Genomic DNA, 24126 nt, shown 5'->3' with positions numbered 1-24126 from the left:
CCCCCTGCAGAGGAAGTTAATGGAGTACCATCACTGGCAGTTTTACAGTCCTTTCCTTAGTTTATCTTCCTTTTGCAGATTTTCTGACTGAAGCCTGCTTTTCCTCTGTGATGGGCTTGAATTGTAACACATACCACAGATCTTGTACAGCCACTGCTGTTCCCAAGAAACACTGCATTTCCTAGTTGCCGTAAGAGTTATATATATAGCTAAAGAATGCACGGAGACATTTGGAGACCAAGTGTTCATCTTAACAAAAGAAATGCCATCAATTCTTCTGGAGAAAGTTTATAGATTTCAGAAATCTTAGATGGCAGTGGTATAACTGTGGATTTCCTCAGCATTGTATTTGGTATTACTGTGAGTGACAAAAGCTACAAAGTCTCTGATGGCCTTGCACATTAAATTCATGGAGTGCTTTGATTTTGTTAAAGTTATACAGGGTCTTCAGCTGCCAATTCAGATAACTTAGTTTCTAGTTTTAATGTCTCAGGTGACAGTTTTTTATCACTGTGGTTAAGGCGAGTTTTTTTAAAGAGTTCAGGAGAGTCATTCAATACAGCTGGTTAAATGGCAAATGTCTTCTATTTCTTCCTTTGTAGTCTTTGTTCAGTTTAAATGGAAAGGTTATATAGATGAGGAACTTTCTGTTTTGTTGCTCACTGACATGATATGTTAGGGCAGAAAAGCATAGTTTAAGCTTTCCAAAAAGCACATGCTGTTGCTAGGTTTAACTGGGTATCTGTATTGTGTCTACATGCATGGACCCTTATCTGTAATGGGAAAACAGCAACCCTGGGGTTAGAATACAGTCTGCTCAGACAAAACCTGTATTATCTGAGTACATCAGTCGGTATAACAAGTTGAAAAGATTGAATTATTTTGATGAAAAAAGGAAGTTTTCTTGGTGGAAACTTTTTCCTTTTTCATTAATTCTGTCTTAACAATTTTATTTTGAAAGAAGGGTGCTAACCTCTGGAAGTCTTATTTTCTCTTCTTCTGTAGAAAGTTGAAAGCTTTGCTAACTTAGCCATATTTATTTAATAACTGCTTTATGATGAAGCAGTTTATTAGGATACTCAGTTAGTCTTCGGCATTGCAGTTCAGTATTTCCCCTGAAGAAAGGTGTTAAAAGCTGTCCCTTATACTAAGAGAGCACCTAAAATGTATCCCTTTTCTGAATGTTGTTGTGCCTTGTGGAGTAGTTCAGTGACCATGAACTTGCTCTGCAGCCATTTCTTCTTGTATTGAACATGACATGGTCTCCGTTTCTGAGCCGCAAACTTGGGGTGAAGAAATATGGGAGAGCACATAAGGGTATATTTGCACTGTCAAATAATCTAGCTTCTTGGTTTGCTCCTTGGCTTTTGTCCGTGGTTGTCCACACATATCACTGCCAGACTCTCTGCTCAGGTAAAGTAGCGGTTCCCTTTTCAGATGTACCTCTGGGAATAGTTTTCTCCATGGACGACTTCCTGCAGACTTTATGAATGAAAAAACAACAGATTTATAGTCCTTTAACTTGCAAATGGTATCCTGTTGGACACTGTACCCTCCAACATTTTCATTTACCCCCACATGCTTCACCAGTGTATGCTTCTTGTATCCTTCTTACTTATTTATAAAACAGCACTTTGAACAAGTTTCCCCTTCCTCTCCAAAAATAGTAATTGTAATTCAGTTGGGTCACTGTTGGTAACACAGCAGTTTTGGATTTAAAAGATGTATTGGGAATTACCAATGCTAAATAAATTCTTATCCCTATGAATATTCATATACATCTCATAAAAATTGTCTGATCTACGTCATACATTCATGAACAATCCATTTGGTGTTCAGTGCGTAGACTAGCAAAACATAATTGCACTTTGATAACATATTTCATATATGCATGTGTAAACATTTCAGATTTGTACCCTAATCATATCTTTTAAAAATCATTACTTTCTTCATTTCTCCTTCAGCTTTTGATTAATGAGTTTGTGTGGAGACACAGCTGCAGATTACATTTACTTAACTAGAGTTCTGATTTCAATCAGGTGGTGGTACAGTGTAGCAGAGTTTGCATCTCAGTGCATGTGATTTGTGCCAGGGGGAGAGGGTCCTGCAGTTATATTACTGATATAATGGATCGGCTGCTATAGTTTTCTTCAGTATTGGAGGAAGAGCTTTACTACCTCTGATGGCCTCACTTTAGGAAAACCACAAATAATTAGCTAAATTGGAGAGATTCCGGCCTCTCAGTCCTCACTGAGAGGTGTACAGGCGACTGTGCTCTTTAATGCACATTTCTAGGTGATTAAGAGCAATGTTAGGGATTAAGCATTCAAGAAGGACACACAAGGAAATGCTTAGGGAAGTACAATGTGTTTTAAAGCATCAGATCACAATCTAAATACAAAAAGGAGGAAACTGCTGCAATGCCAGCCTTAAATCTGTCAGGCTTTAGTGGGATCCAGATGTGATGTAAAATACCTTTACACCAGCCACTTGCAGAACAGCATTTAGTTGATTTCTATACGTTGGTGATTGTTCAGCCCAATGTTCAATTCTGCTGTCCTTCTCTGCAAGGGAAAAGGTGCAAAACAGTGGACAGTCCTACCTAGGCACAATGATAATTTTCTCTCACAATAGAAAGAAACTCCATTAGTCCCTTCCAGGTTCTGTGCACAGAATTACCTGGTTTGGTAGACCTTTGAAGCCTCTTATCAGCACAAAAACATTTCTGTTTTCAAAAAATGTCTAATTTTAAATACTGGAAATGATTTTTATTATTATTTTTTTTTTCTCTTTATAAAGAGCATTGTTCAGTGGTCTTTTTATCCTTTTCTACTTTTCCTTGTCTCAGTCTTGTCCTTAACCTTGTCTAGGTTTCACGGGATTTTATGTCAAATGCAAAAAAGTCTTTGCAGGACCCTGTTGATCTTGTCCTTGAAAGGAGGGAAATATCCTGACTTTGTACCAGAGCTGTGTACTGCTTTCAGGAATCCTTGAAACTAAATTCAGAAAACTACCTCACCTTTGTTTGTCTGGAAAGCTTTCACCACTAAGAAAATTGCTGTTCTGTCCCTATTTGATACTTTTCATATATTCTATTATGTGAAATACCGTATTCAATTGAATATATAAAAATATTTGGGAATGAAAAGATCTTGGACTATACCGTGTTACAGTAGAGCATTTCCTTGCTAGCTAACATTTTTTGCTGACTACCTTGCTTCATAAGTGTGCAATGTACACATTAATGACATCATTTTCATCCTCAGTAATTAGTAGTTCAGAATAACAGAGCGTGATAGGAAATAACTGATGCTAAAGGCTAGCAGCAGTTAGCAAAGGAAGCCATATATATTGACTGTCCTCCAGAAAATTAACAAATACCACAACAGGTCTGTGATACTTCTGACAGATTAAAGAATTACTTTTGTCTTATTTAATTTCAGGTTGCAATGTTTTAGTAAGTTTATGTATTTTAAGTTGAAGATAATATTTTTGGACACAAATTCTGTATGTTGTGGTTACTGCTATTTTTCCTGCACTCAGAAATGGTCATTATATTTAAATGTGAAGTCTTTAAAACTGTGAGGACACAAAAAGATGAGATTTATTTTATGAAAATAGAATTTAATTAAAATAATTTTAGATTTTATGAAACATTAATCATGAGCAGAATGTTTGTATGGAACATTAATTTGAGGCAGTAAGAATAAGCAGCTGCAGTTCCCTGATATGGTGTCTGCAGCATTTATATTAATTATCTCGTAACATAGACTAACTGAAGTAGAAAATTCATTATGTTTAGTGAAATAGTAAGGAGATCAGAATGCTTTTATTTGTTAATTTCCAGGTATCTTCCTAAAATCATTGGCCATAGAGGTAACAGATGGCTAATAAACTTCATAAGCTTATATAACTAGAAAGATACATATTATGTTTTCCAAATTACAAACTTTTTTATAAAAAAAAAAAAAGTTGTGATTGTACATACGGGACTGTAAAAAGATGACTGAAATGACTGTCCCATCCTTTATTTACAATTTTGAAAGGCTTTTTGTCCTTCTGCCAAATTTATTTGGCTTTGTGACCACATTACTTTTTGCCGTATGTTGTTATTCCCATTTGTGACAGATATGATACAGACCTAGAAGTGCTGACGTATATTGCAGGAATCATGCCATTTCCATACAGTTTTGGTTCTGGTTTTCTTAGACATTTAGATTTAGCCAAATGTGGACCTAGCCCTTAGTCTGGGGCCAGGAATTTTCAGTTCAAGCAATCAGTTCCTCTGGGCTAAATTCATAAAGGTGTGCGGAATGGCAACCTTGCAGAATACTGACATTGAGTAGGTACGGTTCATATAATGTTCCCGTTTACTTTAATAGATGCTGTCTTTAAAGGCAGCACTGAATTCTAATGGCGACATTAGGGTTACAGTAATTTTACACAGGGCCCTCTGAAAAATAATATGTTTAAATGCACACATGGATATGCCAGTTAATCAGTGCAGCTCAGATGCATAAGATTAACTGTACAGCCATACAGTAGTACATGAAAGGTAGGCAATGCATTGAAAGGGTGTTGGACTACATAAGCATCAGTGTAAACTGCTCTAAATAATCCTTCTCACAACTGAGCTGGAATTGCTGCTGTAATCAAGTTTCTGGATACTTAGGAATCCTGGAGACATGGGTTCAATCCTCAAGTTACAGCATGAGAAAATGCTATTGTGCTTTCCAGGGTAAACAGTAGAGTTCAAGACAGTAGATAGTAGTATATTGTTCCTCTTAAGGAGGACTGGTCTTTCACATAGTGAGGAACCTTCATGTGAATGGCAGGATGATCACAGGACATGTTTGACTGGACACTGTCCTGAGCAACCAGATGTAATTAGACCTGTTTTTTACAGAGGGTAAGGCTGAATGACTTCTGGACGTCCTTTCAAACATAAATTATTCTGTGACTCTGTGAACACATACAGTGATTCCAACACATAGAAAACATTAGGATGATTAGAAGTATTGCTTTAGCATACACTGTTTAAGTTATCCATCTCACATGAAGTAATTCCTAGTTTTCTGTAGGAGGTGGTTGATGTGGCTTCCCAAGCTGTTCTCCATCGTTTATCAGCAGTCCTGGCTAACCCGGAAGGTCCCAGAAGACTGGAAGTTAGCCAGTGTGATGCCCATCTACAAGAAGGGCAGGAAGGAGGATCCGGGGAACTCCAGGGCTGTCAGCCTGACCTCGGTGCCGGGGAAGGTGATGGAGCAGGTCACCCCGAGCGCCATCACACAGCACGTGCAGCAGAGCTGGGGGGTCGGGCCCAGCCAGCCTGGGCTGATGAAAGGCAGGTCCTGCTGGATGAACCTGATCTCCTTCTAGAAGATGACCCACCTAGTGGATGAATGGAAAGGCTGTGGGTATTGTCCACCTGGACTAAGTAAAACCTTTTACACCATTTCCCACAGCATTCTCCTGGAGAAACTGGCTGCTCATGGCTGGGGCAGGTGGACTCTGTGCTGGGTAAAAAGCTGGCTGGATGGCTGAGCCCAGAGTGGTGGTGAGTGGGGTTACACCCAGGTGGTGGCCGGTCACACGCGGTGTCCCCAGGGCTCCATGCTGGGGCCCGTTCAGTGTCTTTATGGAGGGCCTGGCTGAGGGGATGGAGCGCAGCCTCAGCCAGTTTGCAGATGGCCCCCAGCTGGGCGGGAGTGTTGGTCGGCCTGAGGGCAGGAGGCTCTGCAGAGGGTCTGGGCAGGCTGCACCGATGGGCCGAGGCCACTGTACGAGGTTCCAGCAGGCTCAGTGCCGGGCCCTGCCCTTGGGTCACAGCAACCCCCCGCAGCGCTACAGGCTGGGGGAGAGCGGCTGGGCAGGGCCTGGGGGGAAAGGGCCTGGGGGTGCTGGCTGGCAGCCGGCTGGGCAGGAGCCAGCAGGGTGCCCAGGTGGCCAGGAAGGCCGGCAGCGTCCTGGCTGGTGTCTGAAACGGTGTGGCCAGCGGGGCAAGGGCAGTGACCGTCCCCCTGCGCTCGGCACTGGTGAGGCCGCACCTCAGGTACCGAGTTCAGGTTTGGGCCCCTCGCTGCAAGAGGGACAGGGAGGTGCTGGAGCGTGTCCAGGGACGGGCAGCGAGGCTGGTGGGGGGTCTGGAGCACAAGTCTTGGCAGGGGCGGCTGAGGGAACCGGGGTGTTCAGCCTGGAGAGGAGGAGGCTCAGGAGAATTTATTGCTCTCCACAACTGCCTGGAAGGAGGTTGTATACAGGTGGGGGTTGCTTTCTTCTCCCAGGTAACCAGCAATAAGAGAGGAGGAAATGTCTTCAAGTTTTGCCAGGAGAGGTTTATAGTGGACGTTAGGAAGAATTTCTTCACTGAAAGGGTGGTCAGTCATTGGAACAGGCTGCCCAGTGAGGTGATGGAATCACCATCCCTGGAAGTGTTTAAAAAAACACTTACATGTGCTGCTTAGGGACATAGTTTAGTGGCAAGTTTATGACTTGGCAGTCCTGGGTTGACAATTGGACTTGATGATCTTAAAGGTCTTTTCCAACCTCAATGATTCTATGATTGTATGGTCTTCAAATTGTCCATATGCTGTCTGTATATTTACTTATTGTTTTATTATACACATGTATTTATGAATATAGTTCTACATTATTGCTTGAGATTGTCTGCTGGGGATGATCTTCTGCAGTTCTGGTTATAAGGACTGTGTGTCTTGTAACAGGATAGAGTTGTGCAGCAAGCACAACCACACAATGGGATAGTGCAGACCACATCGTGACGTGGATGTGTGCCTTCTGGCAGGGCAAGGTACTTCACATCTGACTCTGAAACAAAGCCTTAATCTTTCTCCTACAACTTAATCCCACTGGCCGTATCGTCAGTAAATCATAGTTTTCAGGGTAACTGGCTGTTTAGTGGATTTAGAAATGGAAGTGTCATGTTGTTAAATTATAAAAAGACTTTAGGAATATTCTGGCTGCAGGGCAGAAAAGAAAACAGATGAATTGGTGAGTTCTACATTTAAATTACTGTTAAGCTGTGGTGATAATTTCTTTAGGTCTGTAGAGCTTCTTTCACAATTGTCAGGCCTTTACTCTTAGAGGTGAATATTTAACTGAGGTCTGCTGCTGAAAAAGTAGATGAAACTATCTTCTCCTGAAGTAAACAGAGACACAGTTTCTATCCACAGCCTTGTGATCCCGTGTGTGATGCTCCACAGTGTGAGTGTGGTTTGGTTTTTTTTTTCCTAAATCACTTTTTGACCCTTCATATAATGAAAGCTTCTCCTTAAAACAACAGTATTTCAGTGTGCTTATTATGTCAATATGGCAATGATTTACATTTTTTAAACTACATATAATTATATGTATATATGTCGCTATGTTTATATAAAAAGTATATATTGTTAACTTATTTTCTGTTATGTCAGAAAGCCAAGACTTATTTACATATGATAGGGAATTCAATCCATTATGCTAGTTCCAAATATGTTCTGCATGTCTTTATAGCTTTCAATAGCACTGGTTTTACTTCATCAATTAGATTGAGTTGAAAGTCACTGAATGAACACATATTGATTAGCATTTTCAAATATTCTACTTCCAATCAGTAAATTCTACTCAAATACCAACACAAATTGTAACATTTACTGCATGTGAAAACAAATTGAACACTTAGTTCCACCTAACATTTAAATAATACTTCCATAAAGATATTTCTGGATTGAGTACCTATTAAGTTTTCAGATCCCTTCATTTTTTGCATATTCATATACATTGGTTTTAAAAGATAGTCATTTTTTATTACATCTAATGACAGGAGACTCCAGTAACCTTTGAGCTAGTGACTTCACTTTACCCCATACTAATGCTTTTAATGGCTACTAGAATTGATTGTAATAGCAGGAATGCCTTGCATTGGCATTAGACAAAAACAGAAGTACTTTTTGGCAGGTTCCCGAGTGGATTCATGTCATTTAATATGCATTTTTTTATTACTGTCTAACCTTCTACAACCTTTACTGTCTGTCTTTTGCCATTAAAGATTCATCTCCCAGTCTATCAGATGAAATAATAGTCTGAATAGATCTGAATTACCTCATCTTGACCTATTTTAAATCAGTACAGACCAATGCGTACAATAATTTCACCAGCATGTATCTTTAGAAGCTGATCACCAGGATGAGAAGTCCCTAAACATATTCTAGAATGCACCAAACCATTAATTAATATAATTTTTCATCATATAGCATAAACCTGAGCAAGCACTTTTTAATGGCAAGTAGCATTCTAGTGAATGGAGTGTTAGGCTGATACTCTCTCTGTTAAAGAATACGATATTTATTCATGTTAATCCATGTGAATTAAGGTGCAATGCTTCTTATTCTGCTGGTTTAATGTTATGATAGCTAGATCTGGAAAAGCACTCTGGAAAATAGTAAGTATACTAAAACCTGAAATTTCTTCTCTATTTTGGAATTTTCCATTGAGAAATTTAAAAGTGGAGGGGTGGGGGAGTGGGAAACAGAAACAAAAAGAAGACCCCAGTGTATTTTAGTTTCCAGCAGTCAAAATGAAGTGCATTATTGTTATTTAACCAACTCATAATTTTAACAAATTTTAGGCATCCTGTGGAAATGACATAATTGATAGAAAGGTTTATGGCAATAATTCTAATTTGCTGTCTGGTTCTACCTTTTAAATCTTTTCCTGAGGTGCTGGTATATAAACTAAATATTCTGTGATATTGAAATACTGAAATGCGAGACTTTGTTATAAACCCATGCTTTAAATGCTTATTGAGAACACAGTTTAGCCATGTAAATTATTAAATGTGTAGAGTGGTATAGTTTTGCATCTCTCGTGTATATTTCATATATAAAAGACATCTACTTTTACTTGACATGTTAGAAATGTCATGAACCAGAATTTCACTGTGCATTTAAATCAGTAATACAGTAAATGTCATTACATGCCATGTTTGAGAGCTGACTCCAGCATCTGAATAGCTATCTGGTGGAAAATAAGCAAATGACAGTTTTAATCAGTTTGTTTTGCATTGGTTATAGATATTATCAAAACTTATCAAAATCATTACAATGAACCAAAAATTATGACAATTCTCTAATTCTTGGTTTTGAGATAAAAACCCGTAACTTAAATTGTCAAGTAAAGTTTGGGAAAAGGATTGTAAGAAGTTGAATTTGGAAGAATGCCCCTAATCTGCGATCTGATAGGGGATGCGTCAGATTCCCCAAATGTGCCATATATACGCTCCATTTTGAAAGGAATGCAATTCACAGGAGCACAGAAAATGCCATTTTATGTCATATCGTGCATGACAGTGGCTAGTACCACATGCTGAAACAGCAAAATCTATTTTATTCTTATACCTAATAATCAAAGAGGCACTATCTCTTTTTCTTAATGCTTTGATTTTACACCTTAATGAGTTTAATAGATGATTAGCTTCAGTGTATTATTTCACTGCTTCTACAGAAAGGAGGAATTCCTACATTCTCTGTCATGCATCTGTCATGTGCATCTCTTTGTTCATGTTATTAAAGCTAAGCTTTTACTTGAAACTGACACTTCCTCATGCTCTCAGTTTTATATATGTAATAAATAAATAAATACACATGCACATATATGGGTATACGTGTGTGTCTGTGCCTGTAAATGAGTTTATATACTGGCTCTGAGTAGGTCAGCTCAGCATCAGAGGTTAATTGGTGTTGAGCTGCAAATAGGCAAATTAGAAGTAGATGAAAATAGCCAGGTTAGTGTATGTATATATTAATGTAGCTATGTTATTTCTGGGACCTGTGGCAACAGTACACAGTATTGTGCAGGGTAGATAAATCAAAATGGTTAGATTGCAGGTCAGGTACCCCTAATGATTGTGCTGTGCTCCATGCCCTTTGATTCCATTCTAGAAGTCTTTCTCTTAAACCAAGGGAAGGTAGTTGGAGGAGGGAACAATATTATTCCATTTCACCTGTAATCTATTTCACCTGTAACGAGAGGTGAAATTAAAGATGAGCAAGGTGTCCAAAGTTCATGTCTGATTTCTTATACTGACCTGTCAGCTGGTGCAAAGGTTGGTAATGGAAGGCGTCGTCATAGCAAACATAGAAATCCCACAAGTTTTAAATCTGATGTGTAGTCTTGGCTCAGGGGAATATTTCCATCTAGTTGTTGCGATATGGTTTTGAGCATGCATGCCCGCATATCATAAAAAATTCTTTCCCCAGTTCGCTATCAAATTATCAGGGAAAAAAAAAATATCCATTACACAACAGAAAAGCAGAATACAAGTTTTATAAAAATGTCAATTCATAATATGTGCAAATGTATGTATAGTTTGAACCTAACTCTTTCAAGGAAAAAAACAAAGTCTCAGGAGAGACTTCAGCAAAGAATGAATAAACAAAAGCTTCGATGCCTGCAGTTGTACAGGCATTGATAGTTGTTGATGTATTGACATGTTTCAGTCCTACTGTGAAGTACAAACAGGTGTTTCACAGTGTTGTTCAATTTAATAAGGTGTGCTGAAGGCTAGGTCTCCAAATATTATGGTTTGCTACATAATAAAGGAAAAGTAAGCTGAACTGGAGAATTATTTGCAAGAGTGTCACTGTGAAGCTCTGCTAACTTAGGTGTGAGCTCTTCAGATTGTAGCTTAGTCATTTACTGGTAGACCTGGAAAACCTGATTTGGAAGTGGTAACTGTTGATAAGGGCACTGGAAGGTATTTTGTTACCTAGGGAAGCATATCTTCAGTGCCTTTCCTGCTTTTGTCATCTTCCAGGTCCTATTATTTCTTGTCTTCTCCCAGCTTCTCTCCAATACATGAAAGCGGAGTTCTGGAAGGGATATCTGCTTGCTCCAAGCACACCTTTTCTTCGTCTTCTCCAGCAGCTCAATAGTGGATAGGTTTCCTCGCTGCTATCTCTATTATCTGCTTCTGCTGCTGGTTTCAGTACTACCAGTACTGTACAACACTTCAGCCAGTCTGCTCCTAATCAGCTGTTCTTGATGCTACAGATGCTGTCCTTGGTCCTGCATGCTTTTTCTACCCTTGCTGTTTCTAGTCAAAGAAACCATCCTTTCCATCACCAAGCAGCTGTATGGCTGCCTGTTTGCAGTTACGTGCTCATGAATGTTGGCTTGTAAAACCACATTCAATCAGATAAGCTTCCAGGACACTCCCTGAAGCAGTTTCTCTGCCAACCCTACTTCCTCTTTTCACTTTTCAGCATAGGAAAGCAAGTTGGGTGTTCCTGCATTATCTGCCTAAATCACATCTCCAGCCTGTTCTGGTAGGGCTTCCATTACTATTGCCTTAATGAACATAAAAATGAAACTCCAAAAGACCGTCATGGGTGTCTCTGCCATACAGCCTCATCTACAGTGAGATGTGATAATACCTGTGCTAGAACTGTTTGCAGTTGGCAGTAGTTTGCATAGGATAATTTTAATTTCTAGTTATATATATTTTCATAATTGCTTTATACATCAGTCATTTATTTCTGAGGATCTTAATTGAGTTTTGAAGGCATGAAGTAATGAAACTGAAGTTTATGAATTAAAGAAAGCTGTGGAACATATACGTTTATATTTTATGTTTTTTTGTGTTTTGTGGGGGTTTTTTTGCATAGTTTGAAAAGTTCTATTTAGCACTCAGGAGAAAAACATTAAACAAGTCTATGTTTTGTTTTTCAGTGTGCAGTGACCTGGAATTCAGGGAGGTTGCAAACAGATTGAGAGACTGGTTTAAGGCACTTCATGAAAGTGGAATTCACAATAAGAAGACTAGGATTGTTCAAAGGCCTGAAAGAACCCGTAAGAGATTTCTGCTTGTCTTATTTCATGTTCTCTTTGATAGTTTTTTGTACTTCTATATCTCCATTGCTAAGACTAGCCTTATTCTTATGTGCTTTAAATAGGCGTGCGTACAAAACCATAACTTTGTGCTTTACTAAAGTTAATTCCTTATTTAAGGTTTAGTACTGATATAAAATATTCATTTCAAACTTTCAGTGGTGTTTTGCAGGACTCTGGTAAGAATGTATGGCAGCTACGATTCACAGTGCTTTCATTTGTGAATGTTATTAAATTGTCTATTTGATTGATAATTAGCTGCTGTATAAGAAGACTAAACAGAAGAAACAAGTAGGGATTTTTGAGCAGCTTTTTCATAGAGAAAAGTGAGTTGTGAAATGGCTAGCCCTAAGAAATAATGTACAGGAGATAAAATTACGTGTGACCCATCACTGCTAGTTGATGCCACTGTAGGTACTGGTACAGAAGAACATAAGGAAAAGAAGCTTGTAAGCAAAAAGGAACTTTCAAGGATATACTTCAAATGGGAGGACTCAGGTGTACTAATGAAGTGGAAACAGTAGGGAGCATAATTTGTTTTTAACTTGCTCAGATATTTAAATAGGTGTTTCCTTGTGGAAAGCAGTAAAGTTTTAAAATGGAATTATCAAAGGGCTTATAAATGTGCAATAATAGTTTCAAGACTGATGTCCTACTGTGAAGGAGGGTCAAATTAGATTTCATAGGCCATAAAACTCTACCTTTCATTGATATATGAATTCCTCCAAAGTATGTTTCACAGAACTTGGCCAGCACTGGCTGCTTACCTTAGTCCTTCATTATTAACGTTTTAAGTATTTGGGATTTATTTCTCTTTTTTTTTTTTTGCCTTTTCTTTGATTGCTATTTGTAGCATTAGTTTTTCTTTTTTTAAGAAATCCATTTATTTCATTTAATTGGAAATGTCATTTCTTTGTGTGATTTTTCATGCTAAAAGAAATACAAATAATTTGGTAAAACAATGATTTAAAGATGATTCTGTGTTATCTGGGAATAATTCTCTTAATATTGAGAAAAAATGTCTCTGAGGTAAGGTAGTAATACCATCATGCCACTTTTTATCAGTATTGAAAAAAACACATTTAAAAATACGTATTTCCAATTTACATTCTGGTTGGTGCCCATAACTGGCACATGATCTGCTTCTCATCCAGTAATGAAAACAACAGAAATACAAAGTTTGCACCTCTTACGTAAGCATTTATTGGATAGTAATAAATACAATGTATCTAATAATACAGCTTGTGTTAGCACATCACTCAGTTAAAGGTCAGCTGAACCATTGCATAGGGTCCTGTTTCTTGCTGAATACTCACTTTATTGGGGGTAACACTGAATAGGTAAGGTCAGAAATGCAGCACAGCTGTTTAGAAGCCTGATGATGCAGTAAAAGTTCAATAAAATTCAGGCAATGATAAAAGAAACGACTGTACAGCTATTAAGTACTATAGCATACATAAATAAAAAGTCAGTGTTTCAAGTAATTGGGTCCTATGTAATATAGGAATGTGAAGTTCATAATCAATACTTTGAATACACTGAAATGTAGTGCAAGCACAAAATTCTTAAGAGTGTGGATTTTTCCCATAGACATTTTCCTTGGTCTTTTTTCCTTAGACACATAGGTTGCATTGGTAAGACCTAGTATCTGTACTTGAAACAGGTATTTGTATCACGATGTGTATGTGAATATAGTTTACTCACATATATTTTATCACTTTTATGTTTGCAAATTTTTACTCAATAATAGCAATCAAGGACTGTATTTAGACTGAAGATCTAAGATTTTATTATATGTGACTGAAAATGCAAGAGACTTGTGGATTTTTGGATCTTGTCAATTTTTGGACCTAGAAATATGTTCTGTGATCCAAACTGCTTGGTTGTTTTCAGACTTGAATCAGCATAAGATTGAGTGGTGTCTACCTAATGTTGATTTTACATCTAGTACATCCTAAGCGTTCATGTTATGGGACTTCATGTTCAATGCAGAACATAATGACCATCTGCTTAGATTATGTAGACCAAAGCAGTTGTGAGTTACATGGGTATTTTTAGAACAGATTGTTCAATTGCATGAAGCACTTTGGTCTGTGAGGTCTGTGAGCATTACGAGCTCTTCTGCAGAAAAGTTTGTGGTCCCATTCTGATTAGCTTCTTCCAAAGGTTTAGGGTCTGTGGGATCTTTTCCACCTAAGCTGAGCTAGTGGAGGACTCATTCTAAGGCAGGTAGAGAGATATATTTGCCTCAAACATACAATTGTTGCAATTGAGGGGTAAAAAAAGAGTTTCTGGCCCAGTTTTCAGAATTTTCTTTTGGAAGCCTTCGAAGTCATGAAGTTCTTTCCTTTGACAGTATGAAGTATTAACATGTACTTTAGGAGGCATCTGAAATTTTAGGCATAAGTCAGACTTGGATCCTACCCTACCAGTTTTTCAAGCGACAGAATCAAGAGTTGATTTAGACGGCTAAGAATAGTCTCTTCAGGTCTCTTTTTCTTCAAGAGGTAAGGAAATATAATCTGTGTGAAAAAAACCATTGTTTTCATTGTGACTTTAAATTCCCTTTAAACGCGGTGCTGTCAGAAATATTTGATTCACACTTGTAACTTGGTACTTGAAATTAATCCTAAACAGCTAGAATGTTGTGCTAAATATTAATTTATTACTATACTGATTTAAAATTAGTTTTTCTGCCTCAAAGAGTTGTAACTCATTAATCTTAACAACAGAGGTGGTGTTGTTACAAGAGTCTTGAAGAGTTTGCTATTTCTTGTAGGAATGCTAAGATGTAAACAAGGCCCTGGCATGTTTATTTTCTCTTTACTAAAGCCAATCAAATTGTAGAAACTGGTTACATGTAAAACATTGAGTTTGTCCTATCTTTTCTTCTTTTCTTCTTTCAAATAGAGTTTTTTCGACAAAACCCACAGAGTTTCACAAAAACATTTGAACAATAACTCTTTAGAGGCTAGTGGTGCAGTACTGTGGTTAGTTACTCAAATTGCATATATCTATTTGTGCAAAAAAAAAATGCTTTCAATTATAAAAGATCTTATTTACTAGATTTTATAAATAGCCAATATTTACCTGATTGATTTAATTTGACAGGGTACCGCAAAAAGGCAGTCCGTCTGTAGACTGAAAGTGATCGAATGAATGCACAGTCAGTAGTCGTTTTCTTTCATTTGTGGATTTGGGGATGTAAAAATTGTTTAAAGACTGATTTCATTAATGCAACTATATGATTTTTCTAGTATGTACATTTCTGATCTTCAAAATTCCTCATTTGAAGCAGCAAAAGATATTGCATCTTATGAGAAATTAACATGTCTGTGGTTTAGAAGAAAATACTAGGTCAGTATGTCACTGTAAACACAAAGAAACAAAAATAATGATAACCATGCAACACAGTAATTTTCTTTCTAATACCATTAAGAAATTCTTAAAACTTTCTTCAAGAGCTAAGCTTTCAAGTATTAATGAAATTCCTCAAAGTTGGTCTCCAAAGCCATTGTAGGTCCAAGACATCAGGAGCATTAGTTTTTAAATATGCCAGGGAGTCCAGCCCTTATTTTGGGGATATTTGAGAGCTACACATGGAAATAGATCTTGGAAATAACTTATGTGTAATGACCTTTTACTTAGCACATGAGGTGCAGTAATCTGTACAGAACAACGGCTATGACAAAAAGCCACCGGAACACAACTCCCTCTTTCAGAGTCCTGATTATTCTAGTAGATCCCTGGAGTTGTTCATTACTTTTGGATAGTAAACGATCCTGTATTTAAAAAAGTAATTTGTGACATCCTTTCTGGTTCTCTGTTTGCATTTAGGATTTTTCACATCTCATTCTCTCAGGTGGCCCTTGGGACCAAAGTTATTAAAAGGCTTGTGCACAGTCCTTCTGACCAAGGTAGATGTGGTACAAGTTTATAGTGCCTGGCTGGTGCTTTTAAGAGTTTTTATCCAGCTTTAAATAGTCCACATTGATCTGTACAATCATTAATATTATTTGTAAACAAACCAAACCACAGTGTTTTAAGTTGTTCTGCTACAGCCATCAATGTGCTGACAAGTTAAAAATTGTAAAGTGCCTACATGGTTCTGTTTTTACAGGAGTTACATAATTTTCTTTAACTGACACTTATTTTTTCCCAAAGCTGACTCTTCTTAGCAACGCGCACTAGAATATTTCAAATAATTAATAGGGGTTTATTTCCAAAATCCCTTTTGTGTCCAGATGTATTCAGATTGCATGTAACTATAAGTATCATTACTATGTATGCTATATAAACACTTAAATCACATCCTCAGGTCATTTGTCGTCTAAATAGATGACACAAAGGGGAAATGAGTACTTTACCACCATACTACAGTAAAACCCCATTATTATTCCCTTGTGGATGGGGAAATAACAAGTTGAAAAATTGTGATTTTACGTACCAATTTAAAGTCTTTAGAAATAATTTGTATTGTTTCTGTATTAACTTTGTGTGATAAAATTCTAGGGAATTAATGCATCAAATGCAAAGCACAGAAATTATCATAGTCCCACAAATATTTCTGCTAGCAGGCAGTCTGTTTCTGAAGAATACTTGTGTGCCTTGTCATGTTAGAATATGAAAGACCAGAGGCCAAAGGTAAAAGAGAATCTTCTTATGGCTCGGGAATATATGATTATTTGGAATCTAATACACTAACAATTTTGAAAATAACAGGAAAATATGAGAAGTCTGAAAAAAATTACCTGTAATTGGCTTGTCTAGAACAAACATAGTCAGGTATTATTAGAATAAAATTGCCAATTACCCTTACAAGCTTGCATCAAGAAAAGACCAATTTCATACAGAAAAGTGTAAATAAAATTAACAACTTAAGTTCTTTGATTGGAGGTTTTTACTTCATTCTGACTATCCTAATTCCTTATTGATGAAGTGACACAGCTGACATTATGCAGAGATAATTAAATTTCCCTGATCTTTATTGCTGAATAATACATCGAAAGCCTGATGTACAGACAGAACTTGTAAGCAGAACAATACATTTTTGCTTACTCCTGTCAGTACTCTTACATTCAGTTATTGTAGAGTTAGAAGAGATAAAAAGAACTGCAGTTTTAAACATCATTTTTGACATCTTGAATATGCTAACTACCTGATAATTTGGGTACTTCCTGAGTTTATCTCAGAAAATGTCCCATAAGCTGTACTGCGAAGTTGTACAGGCTGGCAACCTGAACCATGGTTCTAATTTCCTAGAAAGAAAAGGTTCTTCTAATGATTTTCTGCATGTGTTGGGTTAGCATAGGCCCAGGCACCCTTAGAGCAACAGTCTAGAAGAAGAATCAACCTAGAAGTAATTCTGAGCATGAATTTTAAATTAATTCATCTTTATGTAAAATTAATATTTTCAATTAACTAAATCAGTATTATTGACTGAAGCTTGTTTTGACTCAATCTTTTGTAAACAATTATCCTTACACACAACGAAACATATGTAGATGTTTATTGTAGCATTTTATTTTATTTCTCTCTCTTCCTTAACAGTCACTCCTATTAATAAAATGCTAAGTCTGGTGTCCCACAGAATACATTTCGTCTGAACTATTGATCTATTAGCAAACTGGTAGCTTCCAGCAATAGGATTCATCTTGATTCTGCTTCCCCCTCCCACATCGCACCCCCCCCCAGCCATAAAATTCTCTAAAACACTTTCTGGCGAAGGAGAGGCTTCAGGATGCAAACTTTCACAGGTGTTTAAGGGACATTGCAGCTGTGCTTTATTTCTTTCCCTTCTATCTGTTTTTTTTGTACAACAAGTGTCAGTTATCCTGGGTTTATTGTAAGACCCTTAGTACTTGACCCACGTCTTGCCCTAAGCCAGGTTCTGCTCCCAGCTGTGTAATCACCGTGAGCAGGAATACATTACAGCTTTAGATATGTGACAGGGAATGTCGTGCTTAATGCAACCTCCTTTCTGGCCTAGTATGGAGCCAGATGAGTCTCAGCTACATCAGCACTTTTGTGAACAGCAAATGCAACAGAAAGCATTCGTGTCTGCTTAGTTCTTTCTTCAGTTTAGTCTTTCCTGCTCAGATCTGTCCTGATAAAACTACATTAGGAAGGAAAACTTGTTCCCAGATTGTGCGTAGTAGGTCTCAGCTGTGAGATGCTGCTAACTGAAGATTTTCTGGTAGTCAAAATATTAGACAAATCCATCACAAGTGAAAACCTTCTTGCTATGCAGCTTGCACACTGAAAAAGTCAAAGCTATGGCCTAGATGCACAAAGCTGTGGTCTAGATGGCAGTCAGGACTCCAGCGGAGTGCATGTGTGTTTATTCACATGTATGATTTATCACTGTCTTTTATTGTACCAGACAGTACTGGTATTGAAAAGAATCACAGAGTTTACTTTTTTTGGTATATTAGATAAACAGTTTTTCTATAATTCAATACATGAGCCATATGTATGTATGCTGGTTTGATTTCCACAGAATGTCAAAAGCTATCTTCTTCATTGTACACAAGAATTTATTGCTTATGAGCTTAATAAGCAGGCAAACAATAGTTTTACCTTGAAAAGTAGATTATATTTACTAAAAGTTTAAATTCTCCCCTGAGAAATAATCAGAAGCACAGGAGCCTTTCTGTTGGTTCCTTTTGAGGAAATGTTTTGAATGCAAGTGTGTAAGCCATGGAGGAGAGGTATATTTCTCAAGAATATTTCCCTTGGGATTGTCTTAGCTGAGGAAAAAAGCCTAAGCTAGTACTTCACATTTTTCTAGGCAGCGTTCAGAAATAGCTGCATTAAAGCTCATTTCGTTATGGTATATAGAAATAGATTTCAAATAAGTGGTTCAAATGAGAGAAAATCTTCTTTCATAATCTAGACATCTAGGCAGCAATTTCTGTTCTCCTCAGTGTAATGTCCTGGTACTTAATCATCAAGAATAAATTACTGTTCTTCACTATACTAATTTTTTCCCCTTCAGTTTCTGCTTTTTGTTTTATGTCACAACTGTGAATAATGTGTCAGAACGGCATTCTGGTTGGTGCTCAGAGTGATAATATATGTAGACTGTGATTTGGGCAATTAATTTCCTAGTTCAAGGTCACCTGGCGATTTTGTGATTCTTAGTTCTGTATCACCTGACCCCCTTGTGTCAAACCATGTTAGCAGATGTTAAACCCTAGGTATGTCCTTAAGTGCTTTCCTGTACACTTTTTCTCAAGTCTATCACCTTCAGGAGTGACAGCTGTATTATTTTACCAACATTATAGTAGAGGAAGAAGGTTATTGCAGAGGAAAAGCACTTTTGATAATCTTAAACTGAGACAGTTCCTTAAAGGTTCTTCAAAATTGAACCAAGAGTTTTACTTTACCACAGCAGTTTCTTAAAGGTTTATAACATGAACATGGAACTGAGGTGATGATCTTTACGTGGTGCAGCAGTTCTGGAGGAGGAGCACTGCTCTGTTTTAGATCAAACAAAGCTGCTTCTGTCTCTGTCAACATGTGCCTGGCTTACCTCTGAAATACATTAGCCATTTTTATTTATTTGACCTAGATTTCAGACATTTCTATGCTGTAGTGCAGGGACTGATGGTCGTGAAAGTTTGGCTTGGTGAAACAAGCCAAATGAAAGCTAAGAAGGGATGTGATTTTCTCTGTTTAAAATACTAAAATTGTAAGTACCAGAGAAGAGAAAGAATTAAAAAAAGTAGTAACATCAACAACAAATATACTGGGGCTATAAATAATAATGCAAATCACTTTATAATCAAATTCTGAAAAAAAGAAACATAAGCTACTTTCAAGGTAAAGCATGATTAGGTTTTGAAATTATTATATCAAGCAGTTATTCAGTGGAGGCCCCATGACCCATAGTGTTTTTTCTCTAGTATATGATTCTATTTAATAGATAGTTTATGACAGCTTTAATATGTGTAAAGTTTATTTTTCAGGCTGGCAACAGCAAAATGAGTTTCCGATATGAAATGTTATTGTTTGAAGTAGGTTTATTAATTCTGAAGTGCCAGTTGTAATATATTTGTGTTTGTTAGGGAGTGTATATCGCCAATATCAGACTTCAGACTATATTTAAATATTGAACTGTAGTTAAGTTGAATTTTAGCTAGATTTATAGAAATTATTAGAACATAATGACATTTTGGTGGTGCTTTACTGTTGATATCAGTGATTTTAACAAAATCATCTGGTTTTTAATTATGACTCCAGTGCAAATCTTTTAATTGCAAGCTCTGTCAGCTATGATAAATATGATAGATAAACATCCAGTAGGACATCACTGTTAGACACACTTTTTAAAAAGTTTAAAAGCTATATAGAAAGAAGTGAGAAAAAAATGAAGAATGGGAATAGAGGATTAACTCTATTTACAGGCTACTGCTAGTTTAGGGAATCAGGAAAAAAAGTAGGGATAAAATCTTCTGCAGATATATAGTATCATTCCAACCTTAATTTAGTGATGTGTAAAACCTTTGAAATGTTCAGTGGTCTTTCATTATTCTTCAGACAAATCTGTTTCTTTTTAGAGTAAAATTGGAAACTGACTGAGAGAAATAAAATAAGCAAGTGTTTGGGGTTTTTCCCCCTTAGTAGAGTTTATTAAATACATAGCACTAGGTTCTAGTGTCCTAAAATACAAAGTACTTAATGATGTGAGCTTTTCTAGCATGGAGCATAAATGCTAATTTAAAAATACTTTTTCTGGAGCTTTAAAGTGATACCTCTTTCAATAAACTTACACTTATAATTCTACATGCAGATGTATTTTCTACAATTATCTCATTTGGCCACAAGATTCATTCTTGAACACACCTTAAAACTGGCTTTTATCTAATATTCACTTCTGGCTGGCATCTTATTCATTAAAATCTGTCTCCTCATGGTTGCTCTTTTCATGCAACTTCTCTTACATTTTGGTGAGCTGGCCAGAATGCCAAATGCAGAAAAATTTTGTGAGCACAATAATTCCTTCCTTCATGCAAGTACACAAAAGGCAGGATAGGAAATGGTAGGTTTTACATCGAGCCCTTTGTGAATCCAGGGTCTTGAGGAGGATCTCTAGCTAAAGTAGGACTAGCAGAGAAAAGAGAAATATTTGGGAAGTGTTAAGAGGCCTTCATGAAGAGAGCCTTAGATGTAAATATGTTATACTGGACATTCATCCTTAGACAAAATGTTTTAAGATGGAGGAACCTTCCAGAATTTTTCAAATCAGAAACATCTGTTAAATAATTTTGATTACTTTTACAGGTAAAGTTGAATAACACTTCAACTGTATATCCTTATTCATTCATTCAGGTTCTGTCTCTCTCTGTTCTTCCAAATCCACAAAAAATAAGTTGTTTTGTCTTGTTTTTTATCACGAGCTGGAGAGGAAGGAAGGGAGAGACCACTGGCTGAATGCTTTGCTATGTTTTTAAATTGTGTTAAACACGTCATAAATATAAAATGGCTTGCCATATTTTTTTTCTTTCTTCTTTTCCTTCTGTTCAAGCAGAAATAATAATGAATACGACAGATCAACAGGGAGAAAGAAAAAGTGAGGCTGCCCTGAAAAAAAGTCATAGTTAACTTAGAATTTCTGGGGAAGGAAGTTTATGTGGTTGTCTGACTTCCCCAGGGAGTTTTTGGAGATATCACCTTTCTTCTTTTCCTTTCTGAAATGGTTCTTCTACCACAGTAGGGACATTTCTACATATACATATATATCTGACAGAAAATCTATTGATTTCTAAATCTGATGATAGAGTTATCCAAGTTGACCTGTTTTAGCAGTTTAGAAACACTTTTCAGATATTTTTCATTGTTTTCAGAACAACAACTAAGGGAGGCAGGTTTGATTATAACAGCAGTAGAAACTGGGAATTCCTGTGTGCTCTCATGTCAACTTTTCTATGGCCATATTCACCAATCTCAGTTTTTCAGTGCTTAGTTTTAGCTGAAAACCTTTCAGAAGAATAATATTTAGTAGCATTAAATCTCGTTCTATATTAAGATGTATACTCGACTGCCTGGCCACTTGCACAATAAGCCTGTGGTACAACCCATAGTGCATGAACAGGAAAACAAGTGTGTGTATATCCCATGCAACCCACACCTACATAGGCAAGAAGCCTGGTAGTTTCTGAATTTCTCATCCATGTCCATATGGAAGTCTTGTATGTACTTTACCGGTGATGCAGGAAAAACAAACATGAGGTCTGAACTCTGGCTACAGGAATAATTAACTTAGCCTGGTCCTGATGGCCCTTTTTCCAAGCAATAATTTTTAGGAAGATGCAAGCCATTTTAGTAGGTCTGATACTGGCAGCCAGCTGCTCTTGGCAATCATCTTTTCCATTGCCTCCTCCAGGATGTAAAGCATATCAGATAAAGGTAAAATATAATAACTTTCAAGGCATAGTTGAGGCTGAGTGTCATGTTCCTTTTTCATATATTTGAATATAAGTTATATGAAGAAAAAGATGGACTCCAACAACTTACCTGGAATTTATTCTCTTAGTTCTGTAAACATTGCAAACCAATTAAGCTTCACTCTTCTGATTTATAATATCACTGAAATTCCTCAACAGAATTATTTTCCAGGAAATCACTATAGATCATTTATAATTATACATTATGTGTGTGCTATATATATAATGTTTTACAAGAAAACTCATATTTCTGAATGCTTTGAGACTGATGGTGAGATTATTTTTTTTAGCAGATTAATGATTTTTAATGTGAAGCTGACATATAATTTATACGTAGTATTTCAAAAGCATACACTGCTTATGTCCTGTATCTATGTACCACTGGAGCAGTTTCCGTGATGCAGTATTCTTTTGTGGTGCTGAGCTCAGCAGCTGCTGTATCTTTCCTGCTGTATGATTTTATTTTTTAATTTTTTTTTGCCTCTTAGGATTTGATACCAGCATTTTGCCAATTTGTAAAGACTCCCTTGGCTGGATGTTTAACAGGCTTGATACGAACTATGACCTATTGTTGGACCAGTCAGAACTTGGAAGCATTTACCTTGACAAGAATGAGCCATGTACCAGGGCGTTCTTCAATTCTTGTGACACATACAAGGACAGTTTGATATCTAACAATGAGTGGTGCTACTGCTTCCAAAGACAGCAAGGTAAAAGATGAGAACAATCTGTGTATGTATATGATTGACCTATTTGTAGGGCTTTATCTTTTTTAATGTATTAAGAAGATTACAGTGAACTACAAGCTCTTAAATCCTGTACCATAATTTGTGTTAAGGTTTTTGACCTGCTTTGAATACCTAAAGCGAAGTAACAAAACCCAACCATCCAACCCAACTAAATGGAGAGGCTTGCTAGAAATTCAAGGGTTCTAAATAAAGTGCAGAACAGCAGCTAGTGCTTTTAGAGCAGTATTGGTTATCATGCCAAATTCCAGTAAGTATGCAGAGGGAAGACACCAAAATAAAGAACAAAATTACTTCAAGTATTTCTTTCCCAATCTACTTTGCCTACATTATAAAATAAACTTTTTTATTGCTAAAGTAGGGATTCTTAATGTTCTATTTTGTGAGCCTATTAAAATAACTGAATGAACATTACAGATAACATTCTTTCCAGTCATTTGGACGTAAACCCAATTGATTTTTACTGCCTAGATGAATCTCTTATTAATGTCCTGATGTGATTTCATTAAACAAATAAACACAACCTATAAGCATTAGTTTCCTGAGAATCATATAACAATTTTAGATCAAGATGAGACATCACACAGATTGTATAATCAAACTACTTGTAATGAATCAAATAATTTACTTGTTAAATATTGGCTGAAACTGGACAGAATTGCCCCTTCATTTTTCTTAGTAACATGAGGGAGATTTTCAAAGAGGTAAATAGCAGCAAGGGTCCAAATTTCTACTGCCAGCAGAGAAGATAAGATTGATTTGGTGGGAAATTTTCAAAGTCAGTTCATCGATCTTGAAAATTTTAATATCAGTTTTTAAATCTCACTTGTGCCCTTAAAACTCTTTCAATAAATTCCCATTAGCACTCAGCATCTGTGGTTTGACTCTGATTTCTGTGGAAATAAAGATTTTTATCATGCACATCTGCCAGTTGTAAATCTGAACAAAAATAAAGCTGCACTTCTGCAGATAAGTACTAAATAGCAGACTTTGGTCTGCTTTGGTTAACTTTGGTAACTTTGTAGTTAAAAATTTAACATTCAATCTTT

General features: G+C 36.8%; 1 protein-coding gene across 3 annotated transcripts in view; it reads left to right on the top strand.

The window, feature by feature from the left end:
* SPOCK3 (SPARC (osteonectin), cwcv and kazal like domains proteoglycan 3) overlaps positions 1 to 24126 on the top strand; it is a 211708-nt gene that overhangs the window by 179040 nt on the left and 8542 nt on the right. For all 3 annotated transcript variants that reach the window (XM_040601661.1, XM_040601652.1, XM_040601669.1), the window contains 2 exons: positions 11725 to 11844; positions 22820 to 23041. In XM_040601661.1, coding sequence (XP_040457595.1) covers positions 11725 to 11844; positions 22820 to 23041 — 342 coding nt within the window. The remainder of the gene's footprint in view (positions 1 to 11724; positions 11845 to 22819; positions 23042 to 24126) is intronic.

The sequence above is a fragment of the Falco naumanni genome, chromosome 1 (assembly GCF_017639655.2).
Source record: "Falco naumanni isolate bFalNau1 chromosome 1, bFalNau1.pat, whole genome shotgun sequence".
In the NCBI taxonomy this organism is placed as follows: Eukaryota; Metazoa; Chordata; class Aves; order Falconiformes; family Falconidae; genus Falco; species Falco naumanni.
The sequence above is the reverse complement of the archived record's forward strand: the minus strand, read 5'-3'. Positions and strand labels throughout refer to the sequence as shown.